This window comes from Lacerta agilis, chromosome 6, assembly GCF_009819535.1.
Source record: "Lacerta agilis isolate rLacAgi1 chromosome 6, rLacAgi1.pri, whole genome shotgun sequence".
NCBI classification, from domain to species: Eukaryota; Metazoa; Chordata; class Lepidosauria; order Squamata; family Lacertidae; genus Lacerta; species Lacerta agilis.
In genome coordinates, this window is record NC_046317.1 from 51,580,494 (window position 1) to 51,600,541 (window position 20,048).

The 20,048-nt window shown below is 41.0% G+C and overlaps 1 protein-coding gene across 1 annotated transcript in view; it reads left to right on the top strand.

Annotated features, from left to right (window-relative positions):
- Positions 1 to 20,048, top strand: part of UHRF1BP1 (UHRF1 binding protein 1) — a 55,967-nt gene that overhangs the window by 22,591 nt on the left and 13,328 nt on the right. The window contains exons 3-12 of the mRNA XM_033152639.1: positions 1,604 to 1,642; positions 3,359 to 3,450; positions 8,043 to 8,232; positions 9,143 to 9,283; positions 10,187 to 10,357; positions 13,017 to 13,188; positions 14,565 to 14,651; positions 15,371 to 15,541; positions 16,989 to 17,143; positions 18,474 to 18,615. Of these exons, the coding sequence (XP_033008530.1) occupies positions 1,604 to 1,642; positions 3,359 to 3,450; positions 8,043 to 8,232; positions 9,143 to 9,283; positions 10,187 to 10,357; positions 13,017 to 13,188; positions 14,565 to 14,651; positions 15,371 to 15,541; positions 16,989 to 17,143; positions 18,474 to 18,615 (1,360 nt within the window). The remainder of the gene's footprint in view (positions 1 to 1,603; positions 1,643 to 3,358; positions 3,451 to 8,042; positions 8,233 to 9,142; positions 9,284 to 10,186; positions 10,358 to 13,016; positions 13,189 to 14,564; positions 14,652 to 15,370; positions 15,542 to 16,988; positions 17,144 to 18,473; positions 18,616 to 20,048) is intronic.

Here is a 20,048-nt window from a genome sequence, read left to right on the forward strand (position 1 = left end):
ATTCTTCCTACTTTCGTACTAAACAAGTGCAATCCTCACCCCCAAGCTGCTCTGGCTTTGTACCCAAATCTCTAATCTTCCCATACATGTGCTATGAAATCTGCTCTGATAACTGGCACAAGAGGATCAAGTTCTGAACCACAGACGCTGCAGAAATTACAAGCAGACTGGTTAAATTCAGTTTTAAATTGATTGTTCTGTTTCATCTGAATTTGTTCTGTTTAAATGCATAATTGCAAGGATTGCATTTAATAGTTGCAATTGAACATTTACATACAGAGTGCAATGTTCTCCTGAAAATGTTGCCCCAAGCTCTTTTTGAAGCAGGAAATTGATTTTTCAGTTGATGTAAGCGAGTAATCGTTTAAGCTCCATTAGGATTACCCATAGTGGCACAAACCCCATGCAAAATGGTTTAGGAGATTGTTAATAAAAAGTGCAGCTTTGATTTGAACTGTTCCCAGAGTAATGACCCCATCGGCTCTTTTACCTTCTTTGTTTAATACTCAGAGCTGCTTTTCATGTTAGTGCTTTTTGATAGGGATGTTAATACTTGCAACATTTTAGGAACAGTTTATTGGCTGAAACACTAGAAATGTCTGTTCCTTCTCAGCACATGTATGAAGAAACCACTGGAGAGTTGAAATTACTGATCCTCCTTTTGCCAATACATTTTAATTTTTTTCTGACATGTGTATTAATATGCTTGTTGATAAATTAACATGAGAAACAGGCCTTACAAAAAATGCAAAGCAAACACAATAAGGGAGTGGACTGTTTGTTATCTCCCAAATATGGGACTGTATAACTAATGCAAACAGCAAGATTTCTCATGTGTAACATCATGACTCAGGATTTGATCTGCATGCACATTGGCAAGCTTAGTGATGAAAAATTTAACAGGCCCATTCTTTTTCAGGTTAATGGAAGGTTACAAAAAAAAACAGAAATTACAGAAACCAGCGAGGTGAAGGTTTCGTTTCATTGTCTCTATAAAGACCATCTCATACTTCAGGGTCTCAGTACTTGACAAGTGTTTTAAAAGATAAAAGGGGCTTTGTAGCAATTCACTAACATTTAACAGCATTTCAGGCTTTGAATAAGGGTTATGAGGAGCTCATTACAGTAATTACATTGATTTGGCTACAAAGATGAAGTTAACATAACAGTCATGCAAGGGGGATAACTGGGGAATCCTCAGATGCTTTCATGGGTATGGGAGATTACAGAGAGGTGGAACTGGTAACTTTCCTACATGGCTGGAAATGCCTTTGGCTGGTGCAGCCGGATCTTTGGATCCATGCCATTGTTTCCTGTTTGGCTGTATATTGTACTTGGGCATCTGATAAAGTAGGCGTGAAGGTTCATGGCACAATAAATCTAAAGACCCAAAGCATTCTTTGTTCTTTATCAAATGTCTTCTGCATGCAAGAGTACAAGAATTAGTATTGTCCTCAGACAGCTTGTATTTCCATAGAACTGCTTTTACAGTGTCACTTTTCAGAGCAGCAGTTTGCTGGAACTGATCTTGTTACTGTCACCCTGAATCTATTTAGCCCTTGTGACAGTTTGTGTTTATTTTACATCTGCTTTCTTGTTATAGATCCAGTGGACAAAGCTGAAGACTCACCCAATCTGTCTGGTAATGGCCTTGCTTATCTCCTCCCTGTTAGTGAGAACTTGTAACTCTAGATGGTTTCAGAAAAAGAGAGAGCCTGTGTTTTCAGTGCTGGAACTTAAGGCTATGTACTTCTGCTGTTGATCAAATTGGTGGCAGCATAGGGCTATTTCCAATATTGCAACTTTCATTGAGAGGTATAGTCCTGTATAATTCCAATGATTAAAATTAAAATGTGGGAAGGAAAGAACTGATACCTAACCCACTAGTGAAATATGCTGACCTTTCCATATATGCATTTTTGTGTATATTAGCCATTTTTGATATTATAATGTTCCTTCTTGCATTTTACTAGTTGTTCCCAAGGCAAACATCTAGTTTTGATTCAGTTGTGATTCAGTTGTGTTAAGTCACTTCTGAGATTATTGCCTTACCTGTGTACACTCAAAAATTATACACAAATGCACAGTTTTGTGTTTTTGGGAGTAGTGACTTGTGAGAATGAAATAATTTTTTTAACATGGTTGTGATAGGCTAAGTTAAGGTCTTTTCTTTTCAGATCTAACACAAAAATGTCTTTTGTATTGTGATTTTTATTTTGTGAGCAGCAGCTAATTGGTCCTTTTGAGGGGATGAGAATACTGTTGGGATTTTTAGGGGCATTTGACACACATGGACAATATGTCAATTCCTTACCTGGAAATGTCTGTCATATAGAAATGTTGCAATATGTAAAGTAGACATAAATTTGCCCTGAATCTAGGCATACATTTTAATATGTTTTAGTATTTAACTTTTGTATGTTTTATAGTACAGTTGTGATCCCCCCCCTTGATTTGACTATTTTAGATTTTGTAAATCTCTTTGAGGGTTCTTAAAATAATCAAGCGGTGTATAAATTTTATGAAATAAACTAAATACAATAAATTATGGTGGAACTATATCATAGCTGTCAACTTTCCCTTTTTTGCGGGAAATCCCCTTATTCCTGTGCCGTTTCCCATTGCAAAAAAAGGGAAAGTTGACAGCTATGGCCGTTTCCCAGTGCAAAAAAAGGAAGGTTGACAGCTCTGAACTATATGTTTTCTTTCAGACAAGTGTTCCCTAATTTGCCTTTTCTGGAATAAAGTAATGGTGGGAGTTGTCAACATATACAAGGGTAAATAATTGAGTAGGAAGAAAAGGCATTTAATCCCACTTGTTTGCCAATATTTGACTGGAGATTTCCCCAATCTCAAGGCTTTTTTCCCCCTAGCTGAACTTACTTACAGTTTCAAAACTTGAGTAGGCAGGACATAAAATACTAGTAGTAGTAATAATAATATTAAACGGTGGTAGCCAACTAAGGCTTACTCAAGAGTTCATTTCAATGGGTCTCATGATAATTTACCGATATTAAGACACTTTTATAAAGGACTATATAGACTTGGGAAGCACATGCAAGAGGGAAGAAAAATGAGGAACAACATCCAAAACAGAGAGCAGCCAAGTAGATCATACAGAAGACATTGCTGTGTAAATAATTGTATAAGGAGATTTGCCCCAGGAAGGTTTTCATACTTGAAACCTATTGGGCTCACCAGACTTGTTTGCCTAGCCTCTCATTTGTGCTAGTAATTAATCCTGCAGTTTCAGAAGGAGCCTGAATATCTTAAACCCAAACCTTTAGGATAGCTAATGAACACTTCTTTCTTAGGTAACTGTACTTTTCCATGTCTTGTTTCCTTGCTATGTTCACAGTTGTTGGATAAAGTTGAAGTGGAGATGCGAACATGTGAAGAGCCCCGGCCACCCAATGGACAGTCTCCTATTGCCCTTGCTTCTGGACAAAGGTTAATATTGCTTGTAACCAACATTTGTCATTGCAGTGTTTTATGTTACTTCTGCTTTCCCTGTTTAAATGATGCGTTGGGTCTGACTTTGTAATCCGAGTTTTCTACTTTTCAATTCCTGCTGCTTGAGATTTTACTGAAAATCTGGACACTTACGTTGAGCCTGTATTACAGAATACAGAACCTGACTTCTGTATTGACAAATAAAGTATTTTATGTTCAGAATCAAAACCACAACAAATTCTGCTTTTATATGGCTTTGGTGTAATAGCAACCCTCCTGTGAGTCTTGTGTAGTTTTCCCTTTATCCTTTTCTTTCTTTTACAAAATGCAACCAGGGAGGCTACATTCTTTTGCAGAAACCTGGGGAAATGATTCTTAACCTTTTCCCTGCTTAATAATCCCGCTAAGAAAAGTTACAGGTTCCCCCCCTTTTTTCTTCTCTGCACTGTAGGATCTAGATGGGGGACCTTTTATTTTTTATTGTTTTGCAGGCTGGAGGTTCCTTACCCCCTGCTACATCATTTCTGGCTTCTCTGCTGGATGTGACTCTGTAAATGAGTATTTTTGTTAATGTGGAAATAATTGTTATGTGGCACTATACATATTGTACACGGGTCCCACTTACTGAACACAATGGAAATTGTTTGTCAGACAAGCATTCACATAATGAGTCCACAATTACCAATGATTCCTATGGGAACATTTCTAATTGGGGATGTGCCTCTTTCCCCTCTCTCCATGGTTTCTTCCTGAAATGGCTGCAGGCAACCAGCAAAAGTAAGACAAAGAAAATACTGACTTCTCTGATCTCTCCTGTTCCCTGATTGAGGTTGAATCCTGACAAGACAGAAGTACTGTTTTTGGGGGACAGGAGGAGGGCAGGTGTGGAGGATTCCCTGGTCCTGAATGGGGTAACTGTGCCCCTGAAGGACCAGGTGCGCAACCTGGGAGTCATTTTGGACTCACAGCTGTCCATGGAAGCGCAGGTTAATTCTGTATCCAGGGCAGCTGTCTACCAGCTCCACCTGGTACGCAGGCTGAGACCCTACCTGCCCGCGGACTGTCTCACCAAGGTGGTGCATGCTCTGGTTATCTCCCGCTTGGACTACTGCAATGCGCTCTATGTGGGGCTACCTTTGAAGGTGACCCGGAAACTGCAATTAATCCAAAATGCGGCAGCTAGACTGGTGACTGGGAGTGGCCGCCGGGACCACATAACACCGGTCCTGAGAGATCTGCATTGGCTCCCAGTACGTTTCCGAGCACAATTCAAAGTGTTGGTGCTGACCTTTAAAGCCCTAAACGGCCTCGGTCCTGTATACCTGAAGGAGCGTCTCCACCCCCATCATTCAGCCCGGACACTGAGATCCAGCGCCGAGGGCCTTCTGTCGGTTCCCTCACTGCGAGAAGCAAAACTACAGGGAACCAGGCAGAGGGCCTTCTCGGTAGTGGCGCCCGCCCTGTGGAACGCCCTCCCATCACAGGTCAGGGAAATAAACAACTACCTGACATTCAGAAAAAACCTGAAGGCAGCCCTTTTTAGGGAAGTTTTTAATGTTTGATATTTTTGTATTTGATTTCTGTTGGAAGCCGCCCAGAGTGGCTGGGGAAATCCAGCCAGATGGGCGGGGTACAAATAATAATAATTATTATTATTATTATTATTGTTCTGATCTCACTACCTCCATTCCTCCCTGCATGGTTTTTGTCTGAAAATGGCTGCTACCAACCAGCAAAGCACAAACAAGCAAGGAAATAAGGAAGCAGGCAAACTCCAGATGTTTGGATATCTGAATCTGCAGAGTATATAGTAAAGTTTGGGATAAGTGAATTTTCAGAATGGGTAGCTAGTGGAAACAGGGTATATACTCTGTTTAGTTAGTTGCAGCCACCAGGGTGGCATTGCTTACGTGGATTCCAAATGCCATATGTCGCTGCCAGTAACTGAGAAGGAGTGTGGTGCAATGGCAAGAGCCCATGCTGCCCCAGCAACTGCTGCTGTGTTTCATGTTGTTAATGATAAATAGTAAGGGATGCAGGTGGCGCTGTGGTCTAAACCAATGAGCCTCTTGGGCTTGCCAATCAGAAAGTTGGCGGTTCGAATCCGCACAACGGAGTGAGCTCCTGTTGCTCTGTCCCAGCTCCTGCCTACCTAGCAGTTCGAAAGCACACCAGTGCAAGTAGATAAATAGGTACCACTGTGGCAGGAAGGTAAACAGCGTTTCCGTGCGCCCTGGTTTCCGTCACGGTGTTCCGTTGCGCCAGAAGCGGTTTAGTCATGTTGGCCACATGATCCGGAAAGCTGTCTGTGGACAAACACTGGTTCCCTTGGCCTGAAAGTGAGATGAGTGCCACAACCCCATAGTCGCCTTTGACTGGACTTAACCATCCAGGGGTCCTTTTCCTTTATCTTTTTACCTGATAAATAGTAGAGCTGAAGGGATCATCTAGCCACCTTAACTGAGCAATATATGACACAAACTATTTCAGTAGTTTCAGTTTATTTAGTGGAATAATATATTTCCAGAGTGATTCTTGACATGTGTTAGTCCATGTTAACATGTGGGGTACAGTGTTAGTCCTTTGCATCAAAAACTATCAAAGAGTCTTGTGGCACCCAAAGGATGAATAGTTTTTTATGGCAATAATATTTAATGTACTGAAGCCCACTTTGTCTTATTCATGAAGTGAAATTTCTGTTGGCAGTTACATAAAGAAGTAAACTATAAGGTAGGAGATGAATGGCAATGAGATGCAAAAATTATAGTCAGTTATAAATAGAGCCTAAATATATAGCAGATTTGTAATCATTGTTGAGATGGTTATATTAACACCTGCAGTGGGGCAGGGGAACCCTTCACAAGAAGCAGTCATAGATTGGACCAATATCCTGGCATTTTTTCTATTATTTGATAAAACCAGAATGTGTTCTAAGCACAGAGTAGGAGCTACTAGGATTCCTTAATGCCCAAATTACTTGTAGGGAGAGAAAGTACATTAAAATGATGAATCTGATGTGAACTACCAAAACAGGACATGCACTTAAGAGATGATGTATCTTACTTGCCAGTTAATTTAACCTGAAGAAAAAAATCCATATACAGTAAGTTCAAAGCTGATTTGCCTGTCAAACAACCATAATTTGCTTTTCCATTTGGCATGTGACTTAGATCACTTAATGATGTAGTTGCGAGAACCATCTAATCTTAGGCACTTTGGGTGAGATGAACCATGTTTGCTTCCAGTCTATTATTTATTTATTTAGTAAAGTGATACAGAAAGAAAGAAAAAAGAACATAACACACAACTGTATAAAGGGGGGGGAACGTTATATGAAAATATACAAAAATACCCTAACCCATACATTCCTTTATAAATTTGATATTATTATCCCAATACTAATGTAAATATTACTAGCCTACTACAATTTGTATAAATCTGTTCTAAATATTGTCATATTTATCCAGGCAGAGTCTACGTCTGTAAACAGTCTGTTTGTAGGTTGCAAGTGTTATCATATTATCAATCCACTGATTAAAGGAGATCATGTCTTTTTTCTTCTAGTTCATTAATATCAGCCTCTTGGCTACCATTAGAGCACATAAAATCCATTTTTGTTGTCCAGTTCATATGTTGTCCATTCCATATAGCAGGTATATAGTTCAGAAGAATATTCTCTGCTGAAAATTTTAGTTTTTTCTGAGCAGTCATACAATCCAGTACTTTCTCCCAAAATTTAGTAACACTGTATAAACATATGTTTCAGGAACGCATTGTCCTTACCACATCTCCAGCATAATGCAATCTTGGCAAATCCTTTTTTATACAGACGTAAAGGAGTCCAATAGATTCTAAATACTGTACTGTATTATTTTCTGCTCTATGAGTCTTAATTCAATTGATACCATAGGTATAGAGGTAAAAATACTTTCCCATTGTCTAGGTAATATTGAAAATTCTAATTCTTTATTCCATTCATTTCTTAATGTCTGCATATCAACCATATTTATTGTTAGTAGGTATCTATAAAAAGTAATTGCTGGCTTTTTGCTGTTTGCTTCCAGTCTTTGCGGTATGCTTTGTTCTGAATTATGTGACTCAGTCTTTACATAACTAAGGTATAGAAAATCCTGTCTCAGTGTTCTGCTTGAATATCATGACTACCTGGTCCTTTTCAGTCCTAAGATTTAAATCGATGCCATCTGTATATTTCAGTATTTTTTTTCTTCTGTGAATATTTTTATATTTCAGGAAAAGAAAAAGATGACTTGCTCCTCTTTGTTTATTACTGTAAGATCATAATTGCTCATGAGTGTTTCAGTTTATAAATTGAATTCAATTACTGAATACATTATAATATCCTGAAACATCGGAATTTCACATTCATGAACAGAGAGACATTTCATTACTACACAGTGTTCCTTGATACTGAAGAAGGGTTGGAGAGTATAAGCATAGAGGTCACATCTAGCTTATGAATCTGCTGTGTTTAATACCTTCCTAGCAGAAACTTGCCTTGTAACAATGTTATGTTCATGCTGCAATGATCAAATTTCCTGCCCTTTTAAAAGCCCTTTCTCTCCTTACAGTGAATATGGCTTTGCTGAGAAGGTAGTAGAGGGTATGTTTATTGCTGTCAATTCCATCACCATCAAGATCCACTCCAAGGCCTTCCATGCTTCTTTTGAACTGTGGCAGCTTCAAGGATACAGTGTCAACCCCAACTGGCAGCAAAGTGATCTCCGCTTCACCCGCATCACTGATTCAAACAGGGGAGAGGTAAGACCCCAATTAAATTGTCTCTTATTTGAAATCTCTTCTGCTGACTCACAAGGATTTGGAATACAGTGGTACCTTGACTTACAAATTTAATCTGTTCCGAATGCACATTCGTAGGTTGAAAAATTCGTAAGTCGAAAAAAGCGATTTTCCCCATAGGAATGCATTGGAAACAAAAAATTCGTAAACCGCATCTAAAATTCGTAAGTCAAGTAAACCCTATCTAAAACCGCCAATGATGTCCTTCGGATGTCGAAAAATTTGTAGGCGTGCAGGCACTTTTTTCATTCATAAGTCAAAAAATTCGTATGTCGAGTAATTCGTAAGTCGAGGTACCACTGTATAGACATTCAGTGACACACACACACCTTTAATAATCTGCTACTGATCCAGCTGGTTACAGCAACCTCCTTTGAAGCTATACTTTCAAGGGGTTTTGAATCTAAACCAGCTTCCCACACACTGAGAAAGCGAACCTTGGCAGGGAACTACCTAGTGCTGCCAGTCTTGTTGGGGTTCCCTGTCTCTGCCTATCTCTGCTGGCAGGTAACCCTGTTTGCAAAGGAGTAACTGGGAGCTCATTTTAACCTTCTGATTGTCATGTATGGGACAGGTGGCCATGGTTTGTGGGAAACAGCCTTATGGCTCAAATTGCAACCTGTGCCAGGCCTAATTAGGCCCAAAAGTTAGAGGTTGCTCTAAGGCTGCTTTTGGCCACATCTCATTCTGAAACAAATTGGGATGCTGAAGAGTTCTGTTGTTTCCCCTAGAGTGCAATCACACTTTTTCTTCCTGTTTCAGTAAAGTATGTTTCCTAACTTGTGATTTGCTACAATACATTGTATCCATCTTTAAAAGTTCAGCATTCTTCCCTTTTTGTCTTTGTGCTCTCTCTCTCCCCTCTGCATAGGTTCTAACATTTAAAGAACTCACCTGGCAAACACTTCGCATAGAGGCAGATGCTACAGATAACGGAGATCAAGATCCTGTCACCACCCCACTAAGACTTATTACGAACCAGGGCAGAATCCAAATATCTCTTAAGAGAAAGGCAAGTATGGAAAGCGCAGTTGGATAATACTTAGTATGCCCCACAAGTGTGTTCAGATAATATCCTTTGGTCTTCTACTGAATATTGGAGATCTGAAATCCTTTGCTTATGCAGTCATTCTACATTCAATTAGAAAGTCTGTGTTCTGTAGCTGTAATGAATTATTAAAAATTGCTTTTTATTTTATTTTTTATTTCTTAAGGTTTTTGTGAGGGACATTGTGTGGCATTGCAGTATGTTCTGTCTCAAACAGTAATAGAGAGGAGTGGGAATTCATAGTTAACATTAGGGTGTGTAATAGGTGTATAGAAGCAGAGGTCAAGGTACTGGAAACTATGCTTGAGAAAGATTTTGCAGGGCCATCTCTGTTTCCTCTCCCCTCCCTCCCCAAAAAAGAATTTTTTTTTAAAAAAAAAAGAAACCTCAGCTTGTCCAATTTCTGCCATGTTCTCCAGATTGCATGTCCTCCTTTAGACACTGTGGTAAAGCCCATGGCTGTGCAGATACCAAGCACCCTACAGAAGTACATCATTCTTCACATATGATAACTTGATTATTATATAAAAATTCCCACAGTGAGAAGAGTGCTTGAAACACCCACACAGCATAATCTGTTCGTTTTCATGCTCTAGCAAGTTTAATAATGCAGCCTGTTCCTTTCTTCCTCAGATAAAAGTAATAAATGGTGAGCTATGAGCATGCCGACAAATGTAACTCCCATCAGATACCCGAACTAGATATATGCAATCAGCCAGAGGGGTTGCCTACTTCTCACTTTGCTGTTGTTGCACATGTTGTCCACTGAAACTCATTTAGTTAGTTCTGTGAGTCCCATCAGCAATGGGAGTAAATGTATTTGGACCATATGTTTATACTAAACTTTTTTTTCTGTTTATGGGACAGACAAAGGATTGTAATGTGGTGGCATCTAAGCTCATGTTCCTTCTTGATGACTTGCTGTGGGTGCTGACTGATTCTCAGCTGAAGGCAATGATGAAGTATGCAGAGTCCTTGAGTGAAGCCATGGAGAAGTCAGCCCAGCAAAGGAAAAGTTTGGCTCCTGAACCTGTCCATGTAAGCAGCTCTTCCTTACTTGCTATGATGGTGTTCGGCAAACAGCAAAGACATAAGTGAAGAAGCCTTTACTAGGTATAGAATTTTCTGTCACTGTCAGATGGCTGCCCTTCATAGATGTCAACTTTTCCCTTATCTTGCGAGGAATCCTATTCAGAATAAGGGAATTTCCCTTTTTTTTAAAAAAAGGGAAAAGTTGACAGCTGTGCTGCCCTTTTGTCTTTCACATAGTGGCCACTGCAGAGATTCTGCTTCCTGAGGAACAAAACATATTAAATAAAAATGGACAGTTCTACCATCTCTTTTCTGCCACTGTTTTATTTAAAAAAAACTCTTGAGACCTCTTCTTCAAATGTTTCATGTGAAATAGTTACTATCATTCCCCTGCTTCAGTGCATTTGTATCCCTCTTATGCCCCTTCCCTCGTGTTCTCTCTTTAAACCACCCATTAAATTACACTAACTGCCTTTTAAAATCTTTATTAACTTGGTGTTCAGATAGCATAAGCAGTCTGTGCTTAAGATGATCCAAATTTATTTTCCATAGTAACTTTCAAACTGACTTCCTAAAGAACATCCCACAGATTTTTGACTCAGTAATTATGAGCAGATGTAAAGTCAGTGAAGAGAAGAGATGGGAAGAGCTTTAGAGAGGGTTGCCTTGTACTCAAAACTGATGAAATTCAGAGGAGTGATAGTAATAATAACAATATACATAAGAATAAAAGAAGATCCCTGCTGGACTTGTAAAGATATAAAGGCTTTCTGGGAAATGATATATAATGAGTTAAAGAAAATGTTTAAAAATGCTTTTGTTAAAAAACCAGAAGTATAGTGGGTGTAGTGGGTGAAGAGTTTGGGTATAGTGGGTGAAGAGATACCAAGGGAAGATAAAAGACTGTGTGTGTATGCAACAACTGCAACAAGAATTCTTTTAGCTCAAAAATGGAAACAACAAGAAGTACCAACAAAAGAAGAGTGGCAGATAAAGATGATGGACTTTGCAGAACTGGCGAAACTGACAGGAAAAATCCGCAACCAGCAAGATCAAGTATTCCAAAAAGATTGGAGTCAATTTATACGATATTTGAAAGATTATTGTAAACAATTACCATCACTAGCAGGGTGTAATGAGGGTGAAAGAGGAGAGTGCAAAATATGGTCTGAAGCTCAACATAAAAAAAACTAAGATCATGGCCACTGGTCCCATCACCTCCTGGCAAATAGAAGGGGAAGAAATGGAGGCAGTGAGAGATTTTACTTTCTTGGGTTCCATGATCACTGCAGATGGTGACAGCAGTCACGAAATTAGAAGACGCCTGCTTCTTGGGAGAAAAGCAATGACAAACCCAGACAGGATCTTAAAAAGCAGAGACATCACCTTGCCGACAAAGGTCCGTATAGTTAAAGCTATGGTTTTCCCAGTAGTAATGTATGGAAGTGAGAGCTGGACCATAAAGAAGGCTGATTGCCAAAGAATTGATGCTTTTGAATTATGGTGCTGGAGGAGACTCTTGAGAGTCTCATGGACTGCAAGAAGATCAAACCTATCCATTCTGAAGGAAATCAGCCCTGAGTGCTCACTGGAAGGACAGATCCTGAAGCTGAGGCTCCAATACTTTGGCCACCTCATAAGAAGAGAAGACTCCCTGGAAAAGACCCTGATGTTGGGAAAGATGGAGGGCACAAGGAGAAGGGGACGACAGAGGACGAGATGGTTGGACAGTGTTCTTGAAGCTACCAACATGAGTCTGACCAAACTGCGGGAGGCAGTGGAAGACAGGAGTGCCTGGCGTGCTCTGGTCCATGGGGTCACGAAGAGTCGGACACGACTAAACAACAACAACGAGAAACTTTCTACCTTTCTATATTTATTTAAATTTTGAGTTATTTTGTAACGTGTGTAATTGGAAAATGTACAAAATACAATGATATAAAGATTAATTTTGAAAGCCAGGAGGCAGGAGGGAAGGAAGTTGACACGCTCTAAAGAGCCTGGGACTTAAAGTGGAGTGTAATGATGTGAACGTATATTATTAAATGGAAAATAAATTTATAGAGAAGATCCTTGCTGGATCAGACCAAAGGCCCATCTATTCCAGCATCCTGGCCTAGCAGTGGCCTATGAAAGCCCACGAGCAAAATCTGTGCAAAGTAGCCCTCTCTCCAGTTGTGATTCCCAGCAACTGGTATTTAGAGTTCTACTCCTTCCAATACTGGAGGTGGTATGCAGTCATCAATGGTGAGTAGCCTTCAGTAGCTTTATCCTCCATGAATTTGTCAAAACCAGCAGTGGTGAACCACCAGCCTGGGAGCCTAGCTAGACTCATCTTCTAGTGCTAAGATCAAAGATGAGAGAAATACTGCCTGATCTTTAATTAGTAAAGCTAAAAGGCAACATTTCTACCCATCCTGAATATCCCTCACTTGAATTCATGCTGCAGGTGAAAAGGTAGAGCCAAGGCTGCAAATGAACAATCTTCATTTAATGAGACATTTTCAAAGCCTCACCCACCCCATATTAAATTTCTGTTTCAATTGAGCACCCTCTAGGCTTCTTTTTAGTATAACCTGTGTTGTCTCCTTCCTCGTAAAATATAAATCCATTGTTTCACCTTGGTTCTATATGTATATGCCCAGGCTTAATTTCTCTGTTATAGATCACACCTCCAGCTCCGAGTGCTCAACAGTCCTGGCCTCAGTCATTTGGGAACAGCCACAAAGTGATCAGCCAGTACTTCGAGAAACATGATATGAAAGAGTCTTCCTACCACCTTCTCATCTCCCGTCTAGACCTACACATCTGTGATGACAGTCACACCCGAGAGACAGGTACCCAAACATAAACTGAGATTAGGAGAACCTAAATTCTCTTTCCTTATTCCCTTCCTCCCTGCCCCATCTTTTCTCATGTGTCTATCCATTGCATGGTCTTAATTTTTGAGCTGTAAAGTTTTCCAGTTGAAAAGCTGTATTTTATAAATATTGTAAGCTCTTATGGGGAGTCTAGTAAAAAAAAAAAAGCAGGTTACAAGTCTATATAAAAACTAAATGTCAGGAAATCGCCCTCGCTGAAGCTGCAAGCGGGTCCGGGGCTGTTTCAGTACCGGGAACCCCCAACTCCGCTGAGCAGCTCGTCATCTTCCCCCAGTGTAGGAAGCGATCGCTCTTCCAGTGGGGAGGGGGAGTTGGGGACAGGAAGTGGGAGCAGGGGCTGTGGCAGGGATGGAGAGCCTCTGACCAAGCAGGAAGAGGGGGAGAGGAACCCTTTCCGTCGCCCCGTTTTAGCAGGGAGGAAGGACGTAGAGGGGGGAGGCGGGGGTTCAGGATCCCGCGCCTTTTATGCTGGGCAAAGAGCCGGAAACGGACATTCCCAGACTCTGCAGAGGGATGAGCTGGACGTCTTCATTTTAGCTCCACTGTAAATATCTGCACAATAAAGAACTTAGTGTTTAGAAGTTCTGCATTTGCCTGATTTCTCATGAGCAACCACTGAAACTCCTTACACTATATGATGAGAGACTTCTTACAGGCAACAGTGAGGCAGTAACCATGGTTCACTCTTAATATTGTGATACAGTCCAGAAGTGCCTAAGAGCAAAACTGCATATTTTGAGCAGAAACATGAGATTCCCAGCCCTTTGTTTTTCCCCTAAGGCAAATTATGCAAGAGGCACTTCCAGAGAAAATTGGTGGGTGGGACAAAGTGCTTTACTCTTATTCCAAGTTATTTATTATTCTCTGCCAGTGATCTTTCTCACATATTTTAAATTATTTCTCATCCACTCGTTACAGCAGGTGAAAGCTGGTCCACACAAGCCACTGATTCACATAGATTACCAATTAACAATCCCAGAGGAAGTCAGGAGCCAGTGAACTGCTCTGGAAGTTGTCCAGAGTGGCCGTATTGCCTGTTAATCCACTCCTCTGGAAGCAGTCAGAATATAGACAGAAGCACAAGGAGTGACAATTTTGTAGTGTAAATGGAAGGACAGAGTCCCTGCTGGTGAAGAAATTGTCTTCTCCAAAGTGGTGAAGTGGTTATAGCACTGTGATATGGCATCATCTTCAGCCTGTGTGAGAATACTGGACTCAGTATCACTGAAAGAAGAATGCTCACCTGCACAGTTTGTTTCTGATTCTCCTGGTGTAAGACTAGTAAAAGACTAAAAAATAAATAAATGGGGTTTTTTTTCATTTTACCATAGGTGCTTCCAAACATGGAATAATGGGAGGTGCAATGCAACTAACATTTAGGAGGTTGGCCTTTGACTATTATCCTTTTCACTGGGCAGGTAAGAACATTCTGTGAGTCTCATTTATAATTTAAACAGAGTTAATGACTAAGAACTGGAATTTTAGTCAGTCTACCTCAATTTAGTTTTGTTAGTGTGCTGCTGTAATAAACTTCTCCAGTACCAACATTACCTATCACCAACATGGAATGGGTAGGGAGAGGAGGGAAGGTACACAAAAGAGATGTGTGGAAAGGCATACATGGTCTTTCTGGTTGAGGTTTATGGGTTGTTGTTGTTTTTTAGCAGGGCTCAATGTACAGAACATTGCTGAGGTTGCATTAACTGCAACAACATTTTTCATAGCAGTCATAATACCAATGAACAGAATAAATGCAATGTTCAACAAACATGATTTCTATGAAATAGGAATTCACTGTCAAGGGAAGATTTGAAAGAACTGAGTGCAACAAATTAGTAAGTGAGTGCAGAAATTCCCTAACATACAACAATGAGCAGAGATACAGCTTTGAAAAGCTTTCCAATTTGAAACCCAAATGGCAAAATATGTTCACCTGTGCGATGAGTGGTACTAAAAGGAGAATATCGCATGAACACAAACTCCCATCTGAAAACTGAACTATGCCACTAACAAGGAAAACGAATGCTTTGGCTGTTTGAGGAAGGTTTTGCAGAGTACAGTAGAGCATTTGCAGAATGGATCATTGTGCAGTTGAGAGACAGTGGTCCTTTCAATATTAACCTACTGTATTATTCAGGAGACAGCTGCAAACACTGGGTGCAGTATTGTGAGGCCATGGAAACCCGGGAACAGTGGGCAGAAAAGCTGGTGAACGAATTCCAAAGCAAAATGGCAAAACATGGTGAAAAATTAAGCTCTGCCTTCTCCAAAACCATAGGAAAAGATTCTCCCTTCAAAAAGAGACCAGGTAACACAAAATACATATCTTTCATACTTCCTTAATCATGAATTCACCAACTTCTGGAGGCTTTTGAGAAGACATGTGGCCCTCAAAATATGAGTAACCCTGGGTTCTGTAAACTGCTGTTGAATCCTCCAGCTGCCACAGTTCTACAGTTACTAATGTGCCATGTTGAACATTGCAAAAGTTAGCTCTGAGACCAGAATAAAACAAAGGTGACACCTAAAATAATGTCCTTACTGGTTTAATTCTGGAAAGATTTCTGATTAGAATTCTACAAACCAACTTGCCAGGTCAGCTGTGTCAACAGCCTCCTCCCTCCTTTCCCAAGTAACCATCTAAGATAAGACATGGGTCCAGCAGTTGTTCCAAGCTGCACCATCTCTTCTTGCCCCCAAGCCGTTGGCCATTTCCTTTGGGGAGGGGGGGATTTATTTCCCCCCACCAACATTGTAGCATATTGGAGTGGTAGAGGTTTGGCACTGAGTCTTCCTCATCCACTGCCTTAGGGTAAGGAAGAATTGGCCACCTTGTGGCAAAAGAGAACAAACCAAGTTTCATGACCCACCATGTACCAGTATTTTGTTTGAGGTTTACTAGGAAAAGAGTGATTTCAATTTCTACCTACTTTTTTTCCTCTTGGGTCTTAGAGTTGAGGGAGATTGTGGGCAGAGGGTATACTGCTGCCTCCCTACCTGAATATAATTAGGGTGAATGAGCATTCTTTTGTGGATGTGGGAACCACTTGCTGCAATTTATGGTGTGATCATTGAGTGCCTGCTCTAGAACACTTGAGGAGAAAATTAGGGCTTCCCCAGCACCTGTGCAGGCATGGGGAAAGGGGGGAGTGGTGCAAGTAACTACTGTGTTTTTCTTTTTACAAAGTGTAGTGCAGAGTGAGAGCAAAGTTTCTGCCCTTTCTCCGAAACCTCTGGCATGTACTGAAAATGAGAGGGGTGACTGCGCTGGTCCAAGATGCTTTGGTGCCTGAAGTAGGACCCAAATGGTCCTCCCTGGCTAGGGCCAATGCTTTAAAAAGTTTTGTTGTATCACTCATACACCAATTCCTGCCTCTGTGTTTTTCTCCCTCCCCAAACGCTATATAGCAGGGCTTTCCTAAATGGGAGTAGTCAGTGGCCATGATAAATAATAGCTGGGCAGTCAAGCCACAGTCTGTGACTCCCTGATTTTGAGTTTTCACCGAAGTCCCTGAATCTAGAGTAGTGGACAGGTTTTCCAAGAACCATGATTAGTTTCATTTTTAAGTACAAATTATTGATTGGAAGAGCCTACTGTGTTTTCTCAAAGTATTACATTTTTTCCGTGCTAGATTATCTGCTTCAAAGCCAATGTTCCATCTCAATTCAGAATTGGTGGGGGGAGGACTGCCTTGTTAAATTTAGTGTTTGAAATATAATTTTGCCTGTTCTGATGACTAAAAAATGTCTTTAAGATGGTCTTTCTAGTTCTCAAACAAGCTCACCAGAGAAAGGGATACCTCAAACAAGCATGCCATCACCTATCCTATTTGGACTCCAGCGGCCTGCATGGAATAGACTCCGATCTAGCTGTGTGGTTGTCCGAGTTGATGATTTGGATATTCATCAGGTAAAGTTATTCAGAGTATCTGCTGCCAGTGGCGTAGCAACGGGGGGTCGGTGGGGGCGGGCCACTCCCAGTGCCACTTCTCCGGGAGTGACAAGGTATGCGGTTTGCTGGCGGCGGTGCTCCAGCGCCATACGGACGGTTCCAGGATCCTCTGCTCGCGGCTGCAGCCGCATGTAGAGGATCCTCTGTTTGCGGCTGCAGCCACGAGCAGAGGATCCCAGCAGCGTCCGTACGGCACTGGAGTGCCGCCGCCAGCAACCTGCTGCACATGCGCACTACGTAGCGACGCCCCGCCCCCAAGTGCATGTCATGTTGCTGCTCTGGGTGCCCGAGCAGCTTCCTACACCACTGTCCGCTGCTACATTGTTACTTGCTCATTCTTCCTGAGTTGTGAACCAAACCATAGGTTCAGACACTTGCTTACTTCTTTCTGCTTTTTAAAGTACAAATGCCCAATACATGTTCATTTTTTAATTTGATCTTAAACAATATCAGCCCAAATGTTGTTCTGTGGCTGAAAGTAGGCCTCTTAGTAAATATTTTCCAATCTAAGCTGCTGCCTTTTGTTACCACATATTCTGGTGTTTTGTTTTGTTTGTCAAAGAAGCAAACAGATGATCACTCTTCCTCAAAGAGAGAAAATATACTGTATATACTTGAGTATAAGCCTAGTTTTTCAGCACATTTTTTGTGCTGAAAAAGCTGCCCTCGGCTTATACTCGAGCAAGGCGGGCGGTGGGGGCGGCGAGAAAGAAGCCCTTTCTCTCCGCTCGTGCCTCCACCCGCTCTCCCCAGTCAAACCATTCCTTAAGAAGTGTACAAGAATGGCGGTTCTTTACTCTCCCCAGGCAGCTTGTTCCATTCCTGAACTGCTCACATAAATGCAAACTTGGCAAAGGAGGAAGAGGAAGGAGCAGCCCAAAGGGCTGCTTTCAGGCTGCTCATTCCTCCTCCTCCTCCACAGCGGCATTGGTGAACCAGCTTATACTTGAGTCAATAAACTTTCCCAGGTTTTTGTAGGAAAATTAGGTGCCTTGGTTTATATTCGGGTCGGCTTATGCTCGGGTATATACGGTACTACTGTAATATGGTCATATAGTATATCATTTTTTGCTATTGACTTGTTTGTGCTCACATGTTTTTCAGCTTCAGGGCTCTTAATTTTTGAGATTCTAGATTGAAATAGTGCTTCAGAGAAACAGTTCTTCTGTCTTTTAGACCTTGGGCACCACAAGGCCAAATCACTGTCTTTTATACACTGACTTCTGTTGTCTTCTGACATTCATTATTTTTACTCTTGAATGAGAATCTACAACTCCTTGTTTTTCAGGTTTCCACAGCTGGACAACATAGTAAGAAACCCTCAACGCTGCTCTCATGTAGAAGGAAACTGCTGAATCTTCCTGAACATACCTCAGCCATTCATATTGAGTTCACGGAGTACTACTTCCCAGACAATCCAGATTTTCCAGGTAACTATTCTACATCTCCTCAGGAGTCTATAGGCCAAACTAGATGATAAATTACCTCCATATCTGTGCACTTGAACGCAACATTTTTATAGTACAAATTGCCAGCATGAAGAGTATAATCCTTTGCCCATTGCTATTGTCTCAGTTCCAATCAGTGCAAAGAAATAGAAGCTCCACAATGTGGAAAAGCCCCATGTTATTAACCCAACATAAAATACTCCTATGAGCCTACTGAACACCAAAACACCTGAAGCACATGGGCATTACAGCCACAGATGACTTCTGCAAGTGTAAATGGCCACAAGCAGGCCTAGCCCAACTCTTTTGGAACTGCCCAGTATCAAACTCTTCTAGAAATGAGAATAATTTGGGGCTGGACAAAACCATGTCAAAAGGAGACACCATGTGGTGACATACCTGTCAGGTGAAGCTTATCAAAAGGTCAAGATGAATGGTTCCACACCAGCAGCAAAACGAATAATCATCCAACACTGGAAAGCCTGGGCCACACTAAGCACAGAAAACTCAATATGAGACCTCCTGCAACTAGCAACCCTTCAGAAAATTCTAATCCATAAACTACTTTAAAAGTTCAGCTTCCAAGAGATTTGGAGTACATTTTTGGAACTATTCACTGAGTAATACCCACAAGCAGAAGAAGTGCGGGGACACAACTTCTCCAACCTAACAAGTGTTCACAGAGAACCCCAACACAGTACTTACATTCATTAATCCTAACCCCTCTCTGAGAGTGTGATTCTGAACTGTGTATAACACACCAAACAACTGGACATTGGAAATTAAAATGCTGTAACTATAAAAATGGGGTGCAGGAGGGTAGAGGGAGGGAGGGAGAACTAGTGTGTGTGTGTGGAATAAGAAACTGTACTGTGAAAACCCTAAGAAACTATAGATTTTTTAAATGGTGGCAATTAGCATATGAAAAACTTCTGTTAACTTCAGTGGGAGCTTTTCTCCCCTATGCAAATGCTTGGAGTGGGGAAATCAATCTGATCTGAGACCATTGTTGGGAGACAAAGGGTTAAAACCTCCCACACCAGGTTCCTGATCCAGCACTGGCATTTTGTATAAATTATAAAACAAAAAAAAAGGACCTTAGCTCTATGGTGGAACACATGGTTTGCATACAAAAGGTGCCCAGTTTAATGTCCAGGTAGGACTGGGAAAGGACTCCTATGTTCCTTAGCAAATAACTACACTTGAGGGCACAGATATGGAGCTAACTTATTGTCTAGTTTACATTCGCTAATTGAGAATATGATTTCTCTTTATTTGCTTTTGCACTCTGGCGAAGCTGATTCCGTATCTTTCTGCAGGTTTGGAAATTTGCCTTAAGAAAGCCTATGAGGAGATTGAGGAATCCCAACGTTAGTTTGGTCATCAGAGATGAGAGAAATCTTCCTAGCTCAGTT